General features: G+C 37.6%; 1 protein-coding gene across 1 annotated transcript; it reads left to right on the forward strand.

The window, feature by feature from the left end:
• Nucleotides 1-275: 275 nt before the first annotated feature.
• Nucleotides 276-16,901, forward strand: SPATA1 (spermatogenesis associated 1; the record flags this gene model as incomplete). The annotated part of the gene is made up of 13 exons (XM_080348838.1): nucleotides 276-534; nucleotides 1,377-1,483; nucleotides 5,334-5,451; nucleotides 7,467-7,520; nucleotides 7,619-7,949; nucleotides 8,051-8,290; nucleotides 10,013-10,139; nucleotides 10,279-10,339; nucleotides 11,325-11,442; nucleotides 12,224-12,349; nucleotides 13,937-14,106; nucleotides 15,975-16,073; nucleotides 16,797-16,901. The coding sequence occupies exons 1-13, from the start codon at nucleotides 499-501 to the stop codon at nucleotides 16,899-16,901; spliced, it is 1,692 nt and encodes a 563-aa protein (XP_080204964.1). The 5' UTR covers nucleotides 276-498.
• Between the last annotated feature and the right edge of the window lie 1,518 nt (nucleotides 16,902-18,419).

Here is an 18,419-nt window from a genome sequence, read left to right on the forward strand (position 1 = left end):
CACCGTGCCGCTGGCTTGGCTGCAGTTCACAATAATCGTCCCTTTAACAGAGATACACCCAGACCCTGCAAGAATCCCATTTTGTGGGGATTTAGGTCTGTCTTCAGGAAAGCAGTACTATTGCGTAGAAAATTATATGCAACTGAAGTATATTCATGAAAGGGGAGAAAATGCGAAGAGGAAATCCTCCAGGGCGGATCTCTCAGAGCTGCAGGGCTGTGATTTAGCAATTCCCTCAGTTACTTAGGTAATACTTGTGTAGAAGGTGTGGCAGAGTCTGTTTGTCTGCAGTTAGCCAGAAGCTTTCTGCCTCAGCACAGAAACAACTTTTCCATTTCATACCTGGAAAGAAGAACAGTAAATGAAAATAAAGGGTATTAATGGGGTAACTTCTCTTGTAACAGATTATCATGAACTTCATTCTTAAAGAAAGTTTTGATCAAAAAGAAAATTAGAAAGCCCACCTGGCATCTGATGTGACCAAGCACAGGGAACAACATGTCGTTCAGTCAAACGAGACCTCGAACACCACAGGTGAGAGTTTTTGTACTTTTCCATAAAGATGATTCAGGTTTCACAAGTAAAAATAAAAAATATTAAAATAAGTGACACTACACCATTTCTATGTGATCTGAAAGGAAAAAAAAAAAAGGTTTTAACATAATATATATAGAAAGTATTATTTTCTGGTTTATATTTAGTAACTTCACAATTGCAAGGATATATAATATAGCATATTTGCATGGCTTCTAGTTATACGGAAGAGTACCATCCTTGTTAATACCATCTGATTTTCACTGAAAATATCAAGACCCAGACACTAACAGTCCCATGACCACCACAGATTTGAACACCATCTAAGTGAACCTTGCTCAGGGCAGGCTTAGTTATTCTTGTTGCATACATTACCAGGAGCATTTCTGTGCTTCCAAGGTAGCTGATATTATCAACAACTGTCAGATATATATAGATTTTTTCCTTTCTGGCAAGGTCAAGCTGTGGTGTTGTTTGGATCAAGTTTTCAAGGCTTTGCACTTTTTATGAGATGAACAAAGGCAGGATTTCAGGTGAAGTATTCCTGTAGCCGTGACACGCTCTAGAGTATCAACTGGTCCTCTCTTTTCATTGTTGTGTTTGTTCTAATGTGGCTTAGTTTGATGCTCTCAGCTGGCATTCAATCATACATTGCTCAACTCATCACTATTCTCACAGCGTAGTCATCATTGTCAGATAGAGCCTCACTCTTCTAGTGTGTGTGCTAACATCAAAGGAACCATTCCTGCCTCCACAAATTGAAAGTCCACCTAAGCAAAACAAAATGTATAGGAAGAGAGTTGTAATATATTTACAATTATGATCATCTGTTCTTTATTTAGTTGGTGGAGCTACATGTTTTTTATGTCCCGGAAGAAGTGTGGAACTTCCAGCTGAATACAGTTCCTGTAGCTCTTAGTAGCAAATTCATCTCAGCTGGATTTATAAGGTGAGTATAGACTTAGGCTTCATGTATGTGGTAGGCTCTTTATGTTGTCAGTCATTTCGTCCAGCTGTTGCTCTATAGAGCACAACTACATCTCTTGGAAGAGACTTGTTCTCTAACAATTTCCAGAGGGTAAGTGGTGCACCTGTCTAGCATTATGTCTGCTCTGACTGTATCAGGCTTTGCTCCATCACAGCCCTCGGTGTAGACCGGGGTGCCAAACTCATTTTCACCGGGGGCCACATCAGCATCGCGGTTGCCTTTCAAGGGCTGAATGTAATTTTAGGATTGTATCAACATTGATACAATTTATACAATTTCATGCAATTGATACATTTATACAATTGATACATTGAGACAATTTGATGGAGTTGATACATTGATATCATTGATACAATTTGATGTAATTGATACATTGATACAAATGATACATTGATACAATTTGATGCCATGGCTACATTGATACGTTGTTGATACAGTCCTAAAATTACATTTGGCCCTTAGAAGTCAACCGCGAGGCTGATGTGACCCCCCGGTGAAAATGAGTTTGACACCCCTGGTGTGGGCTATTGAAATGCATTTCCAGAGCAATGCTGGTATTTCTGCAGAATAATTGATGTTGTAAAATCACAGACTTATATTCTTTCTGTCTTCTTGAGCTTGGTTATCAAAATCTTGAATTCTTTTTGGCAACGGGCTGGCTTCAAGGCAGAGTGGCTTGGTGAAGATGCGAATGCCTGTCACATCCCGGGAACAATCTGGGCTCTCAGTCCAAAGAAAGAGCTTAAGCTGTGTTTCTCAAGGGGAAGCATTACAGCCCGTACAAGGACAAGCATATTTTCTTTTGTCTTCAGTAGTATTTCTGAAAGGTTGTGCACAACACCATGTGCTATGTGTGCTCTCAGGTTGCTGTTTAGAGGACTTATTGAAAGAATACCCCAGTTCCCAGTCCTAGGTCCAAACCTGGTATAGCGAGTTGCAGTTTTAATGTTTTGTAACTTTGAAAGTTTGTTTTATGTTCCTAAACACTCTACTTACAAAATCTGTGTGTATCTAGTGTGGTAAGAAGTTGTAGAAAAATGAATAATGTAAATATGTGTATCGAAACGGAGCTTTTACACGCACCTTGTGTGCTCCTGTGCAGAACCTGTCAATTTAGCTTAAACTGCAGGGAGTGTGGTTTTTAATGAAATTAACTTTAGGCTTGTATGGGCTACTCAAGACAAGATACTGCGTAGCTGGAAAGATTGACAGCAGTCAGGTATGAACATGTAGGGCAGAATGTATTCATTTTCACAGCTTCTTTTGTTGAAAGGCTGCTCAAAATCAGAGGAAATAACTGCATGTATCCATTTTCTTTGCTGTTCTTGTCTCTGGTAGAGGTGCTGGTCATTTCATTTCAAGTCATTTCATGTGACTGGACATCTGTCACTGCCCTCTGTTCTCTAGTGTAAATTTATTTCACTAAGGCTCAACTCCGAGTTGTCAACTTTAATTAGGATTCTCATTGATTTCAGTGGGTTTATATCTGTCTGGGTATTTGTTGCTTGGCATTGAGTCTTAAATAATTACTAATTAATTATTCTATGGGTTTTATGCAACGCTGCGGTACATTAGCATTAGCAATAACTGCACCTGGAATGTGTACCACTGTTTACAAAAACAAAAATGTATTTTAAGAAGCTTCTCTTATTATAATCTGGAGAGGGAGCAGCAGCCTTGCTGGTACTAATGCTTGTTTGGACATTGTTGATAATACTGTCCAGTCAGCTTGACAATCCTAGTACTGAGTCAGCTTAACAAAGGATTCATGGGTCTAAGTACAGGGCACTTCCATTAATCACAAAATGAGGGGAAAATATTAAGTGTGTAATTGTCTAAGGCCCTGATTTCTTCTTCCCATGAACTTGATTTCTCAGCCTCTGTGATCTTTATTTATTCCTCATTCCTCACCACAGAAGCCATACTTTTGTTACATCTAGATGAGATGGCTGCAATGAACTCTAGTTTGCATTACTTTTAAAGGAACACCCTGAAGCAAATGACTCAGATGTGACTAGTTTTCTGCTAGCCAGTGGCAGAAAGTAAGAAATATGTTATTATATGTTCCTTGCAGCTGCACTGGAAAATAATTTTCAAATAAATTTCTGCCCTGTACCTCAGGTTCAATATACTTAGATAATTTTTGCCCACAATATGTTGTAGTTACTTAGATGTTTTCCCTGCTGTTCATAAATGCCTTAGATTTAGATTTCTTGCTGGTTTGGATGGGCGTTATCAGTGAAGGATGTGCAGTGTTAGAATGACTTCTGAAAGAGGTCACATTTACTGTGTTTCAGAAGAACATTCGAGGGGTGTATCTTCTCTGAGACATCAGTTTGAAGAAATGACAGTGAATGAGAGATATTTGTATTATAGATCATCTCTTTTCTCACATTAAGACCTTGAAAGGATGTGTATTGAATTATGTATCCGTCTTTCACGTATTTCTTTATACATTTGAAATAAATGGCATTAGGGCTAATGTCTGCAGCAAGTGTGGGCGAAATTGGCTGTTGGAGAAATAAACAGGAGCTAAATGTAAGGGACCAAGCGGTGTGGCCTGGATGTGTCCACACTGCAGACTTCGATCTCCTCTGCTGCACACCTGTGCTCCATTGCAGATTCATGATCTCGAGGAGGGTCCTCTAAGTCCGGAGTGTTTGAAGCAATGCAAGAGAAGCTTTGTAGCCCACTGAAGTACTGTTTTTACGAGATGAAAGAGGGTGTTTTTACACACCTAGGGTGTAAAATGAAGGCATATAGGGCTGTTGGCCAGTGCAAACTAACCCTGAGAGGTTAATGTTAAAGACCTGTCCAAGCTGAAGGGATGGCACGTTCTTGTCTACACTGTTTACTGAGAATGGCATGTCCTGTCCCCAAGCTACGTCTGTGCATTGCTTAAGAGTGATAGCTGCCTGGGCCAAAATCACACTAGGTATTATACTAACACTTCATCAGCATGGGTAATTAACAGTGTCAGGCCTGAATTTGTTCCATGGTTAATTTAGATGGCAGCATAGGAGCAATTAGAATTGCTTATGTTGTGCTGTAGAGCTTTTGTGTGCCTCTTGCACATTTGGTTTTATTCTGAGGAGATGCTTTTTATTCTATAGTGATTTTTATACCAAGCTCATTACTTTAACATTTGCATGGCTTCCAGTAGTACATTAAATGATGCAATTCATATTTGCATCAGCTCTCTCATCTTTAGCCTATGGTGGAAATGTTCACACTGCGGTGTTTGGTTTGGATTTAAAATACATTTGCATGTACACATGCCCACTCCCAGCTGTAAATTTGTGTCGGAGAAGACAAAAGTCAAAGGAATGTGCCTGCTACTTAAAGTGGGCAGTGATGAAGACTCCTCTAGCCCTTAGTGCTTCAACAGGTATGTTTTATGTGCCTGGACCAGACCCACGGAACTTTGTCACCTATATGGAAATGCATGACTGCAGTTTCCAACACTTTTATTATTCATCTGCAGATGAGCAAGAACATTCTGAAGGAGTCATTTTCAAATTTCAGCTACTTGCATATTCTTCCTTTGTATGGGGTTCCTAAAATATGAACATTGCCAGTTAATGTTATGACAGCCCTTGTAATACAGCCTACCATACCGTGATACAATGTTCTGACTCTACTGCATTAAGACTCTCTGGCCTATATGTAATTAGGTTGAGTTCTAGGACATAGTTCCCATTTTTGGTCATTTTGTCCACGCAAGCATGTATACACCATTATCTTCCCCCTCTTACTAACTAGCCATCATTATTTGATCTTACAGATGTATTAATGAATAACAACATTCTAGGGTGTCTCCTCACATCACGTTGAGAGTGCTACGGGAGAAGCTTGGAGAATATCTGGGTGGAGCTGCCGTTGTGGATAAATTCAAATTTTTGAAATGCATTGGGAAAAAACTAGCAGTGGTAAGTTAATATTCTTTTTATTTAGTGCTTTTGTGCTTTATAATGTAAACCACACATTTTGTTCCCACAGATTAGATAATATCCCAAGAAAATAGCAATAACTTTAGGACGACTGTTAATGGTTCTTTTTAAACATGCTGGAGCATAAGCTCTTGTCAGAGCACATCTGCTTCCCAAATACAAAGGCACAGCCGGGCAGGTATATTAGAAACATCCATTAAACATTAGATGTAATTAGTTGCCATCCAGTGAAAATATGCTAGTTTTGACAAGTCAATAGATTAAATATGACAAATCTGGTTGCATTTAAAAAAATCCCCCTAAGGTCATTGTTGCCAGTACATGGTTGGGAATATGGCACTTGAAGAATTTGCAATGGAACCTGAGTAAGGCAGAGCTCCTCTGATGGTTCCTGCTCTGACCTGCCCAAAAGCCTTTCAAAGATCAGTCCCTGAATAAAAACTTCTCTGGATGTACAATTGTCTTCCCCTAATTAGTCCAGAAATACAGCCTGAGATTTATGTATTAAAAACCTACATCTCTGAATCATAACTGTTCTTCACATTGACTCTCTATGTATTTATATCTTACAGCCTGTAGTTAAAGATTAAATAAATTTGAAAATCAGTCCAACTGAAAGTTTGTTCTTGTAATACACAAAGATTTAAGTCATGTACATGAGTACAGGATACTTTTTTCACATCTTATTTCACCTGTTTCTCACAGATTTGGAAATTAATTAGAAGCTGGAAATTTGGTGCCATTCTTTATTTCATTTGTAGTTGAGTTATCACTAAAATTACTCACACAGAAGACTAGAATAAATACTAAGTAATATGCAAAAACCGGGTGGCAAAACATGAAGAGTAACTTAAAGACTGTGCCACAATCTAAATCTGGAAATGTGCAGATGTCTTTAAAGAATGCCGGTCTTTCTAACTGAATGATGATGAGTAAGATGGTGTATTTCCTTCCACACCAATAGTTCTGAGATAAATGGAGAAGTTTTCCAGCTTCCTTTACAATGTTAGGAAATCAATAAAATATTTTACTCTAATAGAGGATTAAAGATATTGGTAGATACAAGTGGAGATTTTTAGCAACAAATTAAAGATATAATTTTAATTCGGAGTATTTGCTGTTGCTTGATGTTTTACTTGATAACAAAGTGTAAAGCAATAAAAAAACTAACTGGTTTATTTGTTTTTTAGGGTCATGGTAACCTCTTTGAATTACATCTCCATGATCAAATATTTGTTGAGGGCTTTATTCTGCCCCCTAGTCTTCTGTTTTGCAACAGTAGCAATGTCAGCAGTACTAAGAACTGTACCCTACTTGCAAATAAGGGTCTTTAAATGAAAAATAAACATAAACCAAAATTGTGTTTGTTTGCTCTTCCTTTTCTTGCATATCACCTGTGTCTCTAACGGTGAATCAGTGGCATTGCCTGGCTGTTACTGAGAATGGAATTTGGTCCCATGATTAGTTCAATTTCATTATTTAAATGTAGGCTCAGGTGTTTTTTCCCTGTTGGAACACATATTTCAAATATATGTTGGTTATCTTAGACTTTTATATATATACACACATTAAATATTTTGCAGTATTGCATCAGATAAATAGAGAATATTATGTGAGACTCAACATTTCTATTCAGACTCACCTAGGATCAACTTTCGGTAAAGAATGTCAGAGACTTCCTTCTGCTCTGACTGTTGGATCAGGTCCTTTGAACCATAAAAGAAGATGCAAAGGATAAAAAAACCTATTCAGTAAATCAATGTACTCTACGGGTCTGGCCAAGATTTTAAAAACAAGATAAAATAAAGTTTCAGTCCCATATCAGAAAGTAAAATAGGAGTTTATGTTCCTTCTTCCCCATGAGGCCATTGCAGAAGATTGTGAAAAAATGTAGTATGCAGAGATGATGATAGAATACAGAAATTAAGTGATATACGACACTATTGATAAAAAAGGTATTTTATTGGTTACGCTTGCATTCTTTATCTTCCAAGGTGAAAGCGAAGCAAGAAACAGAACTGGAACTGAAGTCATTTGCTCCTCCTTATGTATGTATTGAACGGCTTTTAAGGTATCATTTTCAGAAACTTTTTACATTGTACATTTCCTCTTTTGTCCTATCTGATGAATATACTGCATATTTCAGGCACTTTATCCTGAATTATATTTATTACCTGGAGTGGAATACTTTGAAGATGTTTATCCATTATCATCATCAACTCAACAAAGACATCACTATAATGTAAAAGCTAATAGGTTTGGTCATGGATCAAGATTGCCCAGACTAACCCAACAAAAACCTGAAAAAAGCAAACAGTTTTTAGAAAGCATACAAATCAGTTCTCAGCTAGAAAATCAGGAAGGGCACAGTCCTGTAGAATGGGGCGAGAGAGAATCTGTTCCAGTTTTGCACACAAAACATGAGCAAGATCATAACAACAGGATTCAAGAAAAACAGATAGAGTTTAGAGAAAAAGGTAAGTTTCATGAATGTAGTTAAGGAGGAGAAGAATAAACATTATGGTTAACATTTACAATAAAACAATATTTCTGTTTTCTCACATCCATTATTATGCAGATCAAAGTGGATCTCTCTTCACAGCAAGTAATTCAAATCCCGCAGACTGGGAGTCTGGAAAGAGTGATATGGTGTTGCAGAGCTCTCAGCAAAGCCATCTCAGACAGGATCCAAAAGAGCATCCCGCTCCTAAGCAGAGTGACAAAGCTAAAGGAACCGCTCTTACTTTTCATGTAAACCGCAGTGCTGAGCAAGGACAGAATATCCAAACACCCCAAAATCACATTAAATATAAAAACGGTACAACTGTTCATTGTCATCTTTTTGTTAAAACATGCATTTTAGAAAATGAGCAGAGTAAAGCTAAGTCTAAAGAAATCTGTAGTTAAAGCTTGAACTGGAATATTGCTATCAGAACAGTATCAAAATTTTTTAAACAATAATATCTTTTGAAGAGCTGTAGTTTTACATTGGATGAGTCTGTTTTTATCACGGTGTACTGATGTAGGGAAATGCTTTACTATAGCTGATAAATTTGTCTAATCTTATTTATATGAAAAAAAAATTACTGAGCAGCCACTGTAAAGATTGGAGGATAATGATCCCATAATTCAGCAGCAATTTTAAATGAAAAAAAAAAATCTTGTTATCAGTATATCAGGGAAAGCATTTAGTACTTCAGCTTTTGTTGCCACCTTCTCCATGGCTACATTACCACTGAAGAGGAAGTGTTTCCTCCCCTCCCTCCCATATAATGTTTATTTATATCCTATTGAACAGTGGCATTCCTAAAACTGAGAAGTGAGAGAACTCTGAGCTGACTACAGTGAAAATAGTACAAAAGTGTGGACAAGTTTAAAGTGCACAGAAACTAGATAACAGTTCTGTGCCAAAATAGAAAACGTTGTTTGTAAGAGATCTGTTAACTACTACTCCCTTTAAAATGGGATGTGATATGGATATTGAGGACCATTAAGTCCCTATACAGTTATATAATGTTCTTAATATTCCTAAATTTTTAGTGATTACCAAGGAAGACATGACTGACATATTTAAATGAGTTTTGAATGACTACTGTTATATTAGCGTCAAAATTATAGCACAAATTGATTTTGGGGAAATACTTTTGAAAGACAAGTCTTAATATTTGGCTAGAATTTTACAGTTAATGTAAAAAAGAGTGACCTTTATTCTATTGCAAAATTTCAATGAGTAATTATTAAATGAGGTAATAGTCAATTTTTCATAGGTATGGGCACCTTATAGATTTCCATTAGAATGATTTTCTGGACATCCAGCACTTTGAGTTAAGAAAACAAAAATTTGGATGTTGTATTCCTTGAGATGTGTCTGGAGAGTGTATTAGAAAAGGCTTCCATGGGTGATTTCTCAGTAATTTCAGTTTCCAGTGCTAATCTGTAAAAATCTGTCCCTCCATCATATTAACTGATATTAAGTATGAGACCAATTAATATACAAACATAAATACGTAAATATATAACTGAAAAGTTTTCCATAACTTTGTTTTGATTGATGAAGGATGTAGAATTTTGTAGTGGTAAAGGCAAAGGTAAAGTCTGTCAGCAATTTTCTTTTGAAATATTAATTGTATATATTTTAAAGCAGATAACATTTATTTATTAACATTTAAGCACGAAACATTTTGCTCTCCGTTTCCTTGCTGGGTCCAGTTTGGATCTTCAGTCTCTGAATGGCAGAAGGTGTTAGATACAGAATTAATTTAGGGAAGGTGAATTAACTGGCTTCCTTATCTGTGATAATGTTTCTCATACTAGTGACCAGAATTAGACACAAATTTTCAAAACACAAATAGCACTTTTCTTTTTCCGTATTTCTTTCGTTTGTTATTCACACAACATTTCCAAACCCCAGAGATAAGATTTATTGGGTGGATTCACTGAATTTCCAATACAGATTGGAAAGTCCAGGCATTGACAGTCAAAACAGCTTGAATTTTGTGAGTGTAATCTACAGATTTTCATCATCACTATCCTGTCACAGAACTAATGAACATGGAAACTAATGACCACCAAAAAGATACCAAACTAAGAAGAGGCAGAATAGAGGATGCTGGAATTCTTAATGTAATGGAAGACCAAACCACAGAATATGTATACAAACAACAAAGGTTAGTAAATAATGATTCTGCTAAAATAATGGATAATATTAATTCATAGCTAGAAACTTGTTTTATAGACTTCAAGTAAAAGAAAGAAAATGGGGGGAAAACTATTACATGAATGTCACTGTTTTGGTTTTATCTCTAGCTTGCAGCAATACGGAACTAGCAAGTGTATAGCTGATCCTGGTGACAAACTGGATAATCAGGTGTGTTTTTCAAGGTAACATATTCTTAGTAATTTGGAGCAATAAACATAGTCCTCCACCTAGAAACAGTCTAATTTTATAAGACATGTAACCTGTTAGAAATGTGAAATACTCAAATGTGTGTTTGAGAGTAGCTGAAAAAAGTTAATTCATGCCCTGCTACTCTGCAGATTTGCTAATGAAAAGTCAACTATATTTCTAAACAATGAAATAAACTGGTTATACTTCTGCTGATAATTTAACAGGAACTACATAAACAATACCTATCTCAGTCTTATTAATGTTAGCTGAATTTCTTTTAGAGTTTTTTAGCAGTAACATTTTATTGTTTTATCAGTGACATTTTTATAATTTCATATTTCTTATGGGAAAAAAATTGTCTTATCTCAAGCCAAGCAAAACTCCAGATAAAAATTATAAGATTCTTTAAAACATACGTATGATATAGTCATAGTATTAGAATAAGAACATATTTAGGAAGGCTCAGCACTCACATACAGCATAATAGCCGTCACTATTAATTGTTGCCTGTGAGCTCTTGAGCAGAAGAGATTGTACTGGAGTCTTTTGAAAATAATAATGAAATTGAAAATCTGCTGTTATAAATTTTAGCTTAGAAATTAGCAGTCCAGACTTCGTAAGCAATGAGCCAGATGGCAGTTTTAAGTCCCATTATTCCTGGTCTTGTGTGGGAGTGTTGGCACCCTGTGGGGTTATGGACACGGAGAAGTACAATTAGCAATAGTCTACATTTTTGTCTGTATTTTCTCTGCGGTATAAGTGTTCAGTGTTCTGACTTCATTTGTAGAAGCCCAGCTGTTTGTAATTTACTAATCATTTATACTGGTAACAGAATTTAAAAGTTTGTATGTAGAATTCAAGTTCTGCCCTCCCATTCACTTAGGCCACTCTCAGGCCATATGTCTAGTGTAACTATCCAGGATTATGACTTATGTACTTATAGCTGTGTCTTTTCACTCTGTAGGCAGATGAAAACAAGCAAAATCATCTTATTTGTCCAAAAGAATATATTTCACCTCCCAGCCCACCTTTTCCATCACTTTCTGTGAATCCAACTCAAGTTCCTTCAATTCAGGCAGCAAGTGAGTATATGATTCCAAGAAATTGCAGGGAAGTGAACATTTAATCAAATTGAATCATTAAGGAAGGCATACTTTATGAAAGAATTTGTACATACAGTCATTCACAGTATTGTTACAAATTTTAATTTGTGGTTGGAAAGTTCCAGGCATTTATAATTTCATGGGCTGTTCATAGAGCATGGCAGGTTCCCAGTGTTAGGAAACTCGGTTATGGACTTGGGAATGGAAGGAGAAGAGGAGATCAGATGAAATATTGCTGGCTCCAGTGAGAATGTAGCAAAGAAAACCACTAGTGGTATTGCTGAGGATCCTCCACAGTGGTGGAGGAGGAGGATGGTAAGAAGATAAGTGAAAGTCTGAGATAATACCCTGCTTATGAACAGCTGGAGTGCAAGGCAAGATTTTGCTACAGTTTATACTGTGAAGTATTTTGGGTAAGTAACAGTCTTTTGGAAGCTTTTTCGGCTTTCTGTGGCAGAGTTTTCAATGTATGGAGTATATATATATGTGTGTGTGTGTATATATATATATATCTTGAATATATAGTTTTAGTGATACTTTGTCCAGGCATATAAAAGAGAGTGTGTGTGTGAATGCCTGGATGTGTGCTGGATTTATCACTTTTTTATAATGCACCAGCCATTTTGAAAAGAAGTTTCTATTGCATGTTCTGGCAGAGCTTTTGGCGTGATTTATGATGGGTACATTACAAAAAATCTTGATTGATCCTTCCTATTTACACTATCCAGATGCTTACTAAATATAATCATGATATCTTTAGAAAACAAGATGTTAGAACAATTGCAAGAAATGAAGAAAGACAGAAGGCACATGGAAAAAACTAGAGAAGAACTGATCAAGAAGGCAAAAGGGCTACTGGAACAAAATAAGCTGAGGAGATACCACGGTACACTTTTAATTTATTTTGGAACTTGGAATGATTGAGAAGTGACACTGAAACCAATGTGAATTTTTTTGTTTCCTTGTCAGCGAGCTTAATTACAGAGAGAGCAGTTTGCTAACCCATAGCTGACATATTCTAAACTTGCCTTTAGCAGGTGCTCACAGAGGTTTTTAGCTTTTCACTGTGTTGATAGGGCTTCTAGTCAAATTACCAGCATAATATTTTTGTTCCTCCTATCTAATGGTATTCAACTTATAGTTTGCAAGTTACAAGTCTGTCATGACAATCCTGACAAACTGCATTTTTTAATGAGGTTAAATCTCATTGAAATTCCACCCAAATTTTCTTTGTAAAATTGTTTTCAAGTTTGCACTTCAACTCTTCTCCTTAAGTCACATTCCAGTTGTACAGAGATGAGGTTTAATCACTTTGTTTTGAGAGCATTCTCTTTGCTCTTAGATACAGCCACATCACTAGGAGTCTCAACTGTTATTTGTAGCTTTCTTGAAAGGAGAAGACAAGCCAGTTCTTCCAGTTGTTCTCTAAGGGCATCGCTACACTGCACTCTGCAACATGGTGACGTTCTTTTAAAAAAACGAAGTAAAAATGGGGTGCTTGAAGCAGTGAGTCAGTGGTAGCATGGAGCTGCAAGGTGAGCTAATTTACTCTGCTGAGATAAGCCTTAAATGGCTCCTGCGTTGTCTTGAATTATGTTATCCAGTTAGGTAAAGATTATTTCATAAGGGTTGAAACAGCTTCTGCAGGTTCATTAAGAAACATCCCTACCTCTGAATTATTTTTATCAGACCTGTAGAGTTTCATAAGTACATACATTTGCAAACATGTTTCTTCACAAGGTATGAAGGGAAGAGCATATTCTGTAGGAGCAGTGATCCAGTCTATATGTAATATCCTCCTAAGGTGGCCGTGCTGACAGCCACTCTCAGTTACATATCGTAGAGTCCTCCAATAGCTGGGTTCCTCTTGGTAAGTTTCTGAGAGGCAGTTGTCTTGATTTCCTAAAATATGCCTTGAAAGAAGGGATCATTTAAGATGCTTTGCAGACTAGTGGATGTATGTGGCTGTAAGACTGCGGCAGCAGATATGAGGGATTTATGTGCCAGCTGTTGATAGCACATTAACAACACAGGAGGAATCAGAGTTGAGCATAAAGGTAAATAACTGTTTCACATAATCTTGGGACTTCTGTATAAAACAAATATGTTCAAAATCTCTGGCCCTGCAGAGCTCAAATTTTGCATAAATCTACAGTGCTAAATATTCTGCTACAGTAAAGCTGTGGACTTCAGGTTGTGATGGCATGACAGAGCCTTTTGTTGCGAGTGATTGTTTGAAAATTCAGTTGTATTTATAGTGAATGTAACTGTAATTAATTTATTTTTCACTAATTGTGTGGTTGTTCGGTTGGGTTTTTTTGTTTGTTTGTTTGTTTGAAGAAACCTACTGTCATATTTTAATGTGTGCATTGGTCAACTGAATGTTGTGAGATCAGCTGGTCATTACTTTCTTCAACAACCTTACTATGACAAGGTGAACAAGACCAAACAGTGTCATTGTTTTTCTGTGTAGTTCGTGAGGAATGGAAAAAGAAGTACTTTGAAACTAAGAAAGCTACAGCTTCACTGGAGGAGGCTTTAAACAGATTGTGCCAAGATGTAGAGCTTTACCACCAGAAATTACTCTTGCAATTGGAAGCCAGAGATAGCCGAAAAAGACCAAACAATATGACAAACTCCAAGGTATGTGATTGATTATTTAATCTCTCCTTTCACACAGACTGTTGTTTTGGTTTTGTTTTCTTTTTTTTTTTTTTATAAAATATAAAGTAACAAATTAATCACCAACCAATAACTTGTAAACTAGCTTTAACAGCCTAATATCCCTCAACAATCTGAGGTATAGAATTCCTTCAGCTCATTCTTCTCAAAAAAGACTCAAGAAGTGCTTGAACCTAAGCATCTGATTGTTTCTGCTTTGTGTCTGTAAAATACCTTGTTGTAACAAAATCCCCTTTTGTTCCATATGATGAATTGATTGTTTCATTGTATATCGTTATCATCCCAGATTGCACAAGGATGAGAAATGTCTCTGAGGCTTTTGGGGTGGTTGCCCTTGAACTATTGCACAGCTCTGAGTCTCATGTTATGTTGTTGATGTCAAATCATGGGAAGTTCAGAGAGGAAAATTTTTTAAAAAAGAAAATAGGGAAACACCTTTCCCAATAGTAGTATCTGCCAATTTTCTAAATGTATTAATGGAAGTAAGTCTGTTCATCAATCTGAAGCTAGACTAGGAAAAATTAATGTCTCTTTCTTGTATCTGAAAGGTAGGAGAGTGTACGTACAATCTAAGAGCATATATTAGATAAAAATATGTATTATTTGAGCTATCTTAATATTTTTATATTGTAGATATTTATATTAATAGTGTTGATGTTACATTATATTACTAGCTATGTTCAGATAGATATGTTATTGCTCCTTTTGAAGGGATATCATGTGCACAGCTGTTATTAATTGGCTAACACACACAGAAGATAGGTAGGACTTAATGAGCTATTAGGCTAAGCAGCTAATGCTTTCCACGCCTTGTCAGCTACGTGCTGGCCAGGCAGTCGTCAGTCTGGGGAACAGAATCTGCTGTTGCTGGTTTCCCCTCTACCATCAGCTCTGTCCTCACTGGTGGCTCAACCCAAGGACACGGAGGTTCCTCAGTAGCACCCAGCTAGTCTGACAGCCCTGCCTGGTTCTTTCCTGCATGCCTGTGTCCTGTTCATGCTTTCTCAGTGGTCTGAGCCAGGGCTACACAGCTCTATGGTGTCAGAGCGGGGACTGGGACCCTCCTAGGCAGGCAGCTACACCCCTGGGCAGGGAGAAGCTCAGAGATGAAAGGCTACAGATACCACTTAATGACTCCTCCTATAGGCAACTTTATCCCATCATTTGCTTCAGCTGGCACTTTAATAGCATTTTTAAAGGCTTGGAACATCAAGAGATTACCACATACAGACTCACCCCTCAGCATTACTGACTTCAAGGGACCAAGGCTGACTTAGATGACCTGAGTATCAGAACTTGCAGTTCAAAAACATGAATTTCCATTTTACAGGTTAATTCGAAGACAGGCCCACCCACAGCTACTGCTGAAATGACGTGCTGTATAACCAGGAGTTTACCTGCACTAAACATGCCCTGAGTGTAGCAAGCTTATCAATGAATGTCCAGTGAGGGAGTGATGATAAGCATGAGAGAAAAAAAATACAATTTGAAGTATGCCTTTTTGTTATAAATGAAGAGTTGCCATAAAAGATAATTGCAATCCAATGTTTTGTTACTCAGATTTGATCTGGATCTTAACTTCCCAAAGCAACAGGGAGTGGAAGAGGCTCCAGCTGAAGGGCTGGCAGCAGAGCAGGAGGGAGCTGCCTTCTCTTGGCAAGCAAACTGCTTACAGACCAGAGCCAGCCCAACAGACATCAAGGAGTGGAAGAAAGCAGTGGAGTTGGACAGAGTTCAGGGGATTGTTTCTGAGTGGTGAAAGAACACTTAATTGGTGAAGAGATGCACTAATGCTTCACTTAAAGTTTTCTTGTTCTTCTTTCATGTAGAATTATAATATCATCCAGATTACTACAGTGCAACATGAACTCGATCAACTGAGGAGGAAGCTGGATGATACAAAAATGAAACTCGTAATAGAAATTAAGGTACTCTGTCTTTTAATTAAAAGAGTCAAAATACTACTATGTATAAAAGCCGCTCAGGTCTTCCTAAACTTTAGATGATGTAAATATTTGCTAAACAGTTCTTTTTATGCTGTTAGTGTTACGGTGCTAGTTTTCATTGTAACTATCACTTGAGCCAAATTACTCCAGAACACCAGATTAATAGGTCAGTTTGCTTGTGTGTTATTCAAGGAACTTAGATTTTCAAGGCACTATGTAAACTAAGCTTCACAAGGTCTTTCATAAAATTCCCATTTCACTCAAAAGGTAATTGAAGGAACATACTTGGTGAGGCACTGATCAGCAGATGACCACAGTGGAAGGACAATGATGGTACAGGCCTGCACATTGGATAGCTTTTCAGCTCTGAATGCTTGAAATAGGAGTCCTCTATATCACAGAGGTTGCCCATGCCCCTGTTCACTGGGTAATCTAAGGTGGATGTACTTGTTATGCCTCCTCCATGGTATAACAAGGAGTGGAATGAACAATGTTGTCTCTTAAAAACATCAAGGTGAAGTACAGAAGAAAGTAGTGCTAGAACTAGGCTATTTAATTAGACATGTAAATTCTTAAAGATGAAAGATGTATCCTGTATTCACCCACCCTATATAAAATTCAATCTTAGTTATAAAAACCCATATGCATATCAACTCCAAAAACTTCCTTAAATTGCAATTCCTTAAATTACTGGTTCTTCTGCAGATGAGAAAGCAGGCAGCATCTGATTTACGAGCGCTGAGAGCAGAACTGACACAGAAGAAGATTTATGCAGCTTTAACTCTCCAGTCCAGAGAATCAGGAATTTAAGAGCATGACATGACTTCAACATCAGTAAAATCTACAGAAGGTCTGTAATGTATAGAGAACCCCAGAATTTCAGACCATTTGTTTGTATGTTCTTGAAGTTATCTTGTAAAAAGATACCAACTCTATAAATGTTGTGGAATTTGTATACTAGGCCACCGTGGTACTGCAGCTCACTTATTTTTAAATCTCACTCTTACTATAAGATTAGTCAGCTACTTAAAGTTTAACCTAGTAACATGTCTCAAACAAAGCTAAGTTATTTTAAAAGTGCAAATTAGTGAATTGTGTAACAGCACATTGGCATGCTAATATTCTTTCATTAACAAAATACCTATTAAGTAAATAAACCTATAATCTACAACCCCCTGTTCTTATTTTGAGGCACACACATTAAATGTTTGGAAAATGATTAAAATATATCTTCTGTAGAACTACAGCGACAGTAATCCTTTGTTTAGCTATTTTTTTGGAGTATATTTTTGTCATTGGAAGTATGCCTATCTATAAATTACCAGTGTATTATTAGTACATTATTATGAAGTATGAACAAAATCTCAGATAACCTCATCTTATTTCATATCACAGTATCACAGTATCACAGTATGTTCTGGATTGGAAGGGACCTCAAAAGATCATCTAGTCCAATCCCCCTGCTGGAGCAGGAACGCCTAAGTGAGGTTGCACAGGAACATGTCCAGGTGGGTCTTGAATGTCTCCAGAGAAGGAGACTCCACAACCCCCCTGGGCAGCCTGTTCCAGTGCTCTGTTACCCTTACTGAGAAGAAGTTTTTTCTCAAATTTAAGTGGAACCTCTTGTGTTCCAGCTTGATCCCATTGCCCCTTGTCCTATCATTGTTTGCCAACGAGAAGAGCCTAGCTCCATCCTCATGGCACTCACCTTTAATATATTTATAAACATTAATAAGGTCACCCCTCAGTCTCCTCTTCTCCAAACTAAAGAGACCCAGCTCCCTCAGCCTTTCCTCATAAGGGAGATGCTCCACTCCCTTAATCATCTTGGTTGCCCTACGCTGGACCCTCTCCAGCAGTTCCTTGTCCTTCTTGAACTGAGGGGCCCAGAACTGGACACAATATTCCAGATGGGGTCTCACCAGGGCAGAGTAGAGGGGAAGGAGGACCTCTCTCGATCTACTAACCACCCCCCTTCTAATACATCCCAGGATGCCATTGGCCTTCCTGGCCACAAGGGCACAGTGCTGGCTCATGGTCATCCTGTTGTCCACCAGGATCCCCAGGTCCCTTTCCCCTACACTGCTCTCTAATATGTAATTTCCCAACCGATACTGGAACCTGGGGTTGTTCCTGCCCAGATGCAGGACTCTACACTTTTCCTTGTTAAATTTCATTAGGTTATTCCCCGCCCAACTCTCCAGCCTGTCTAGGTCTCGCTGGATGGCAGCACAGCCTTCTGGCGTGTCAGCCACTCCTCCCAGCTTAGTGTCATCAGCAAACTTGCTGATAGTACACTCTATTCCCTCGTCTAAGTCGTTAATGAAT

The sequence above is a fragment of the Nesoenas mayeri genome (assembly GCF_963082525.1).
Source record: "Nesoenas mayeri genome assembly, chromosome: 8".
In the NCBI taxonomy this organism is placed as follows: Eukaryota; Metazoa; Chordata; class Aves; order Columbiformes; family Columbidae; genus Nesoenas; species Nesoenas mayeri.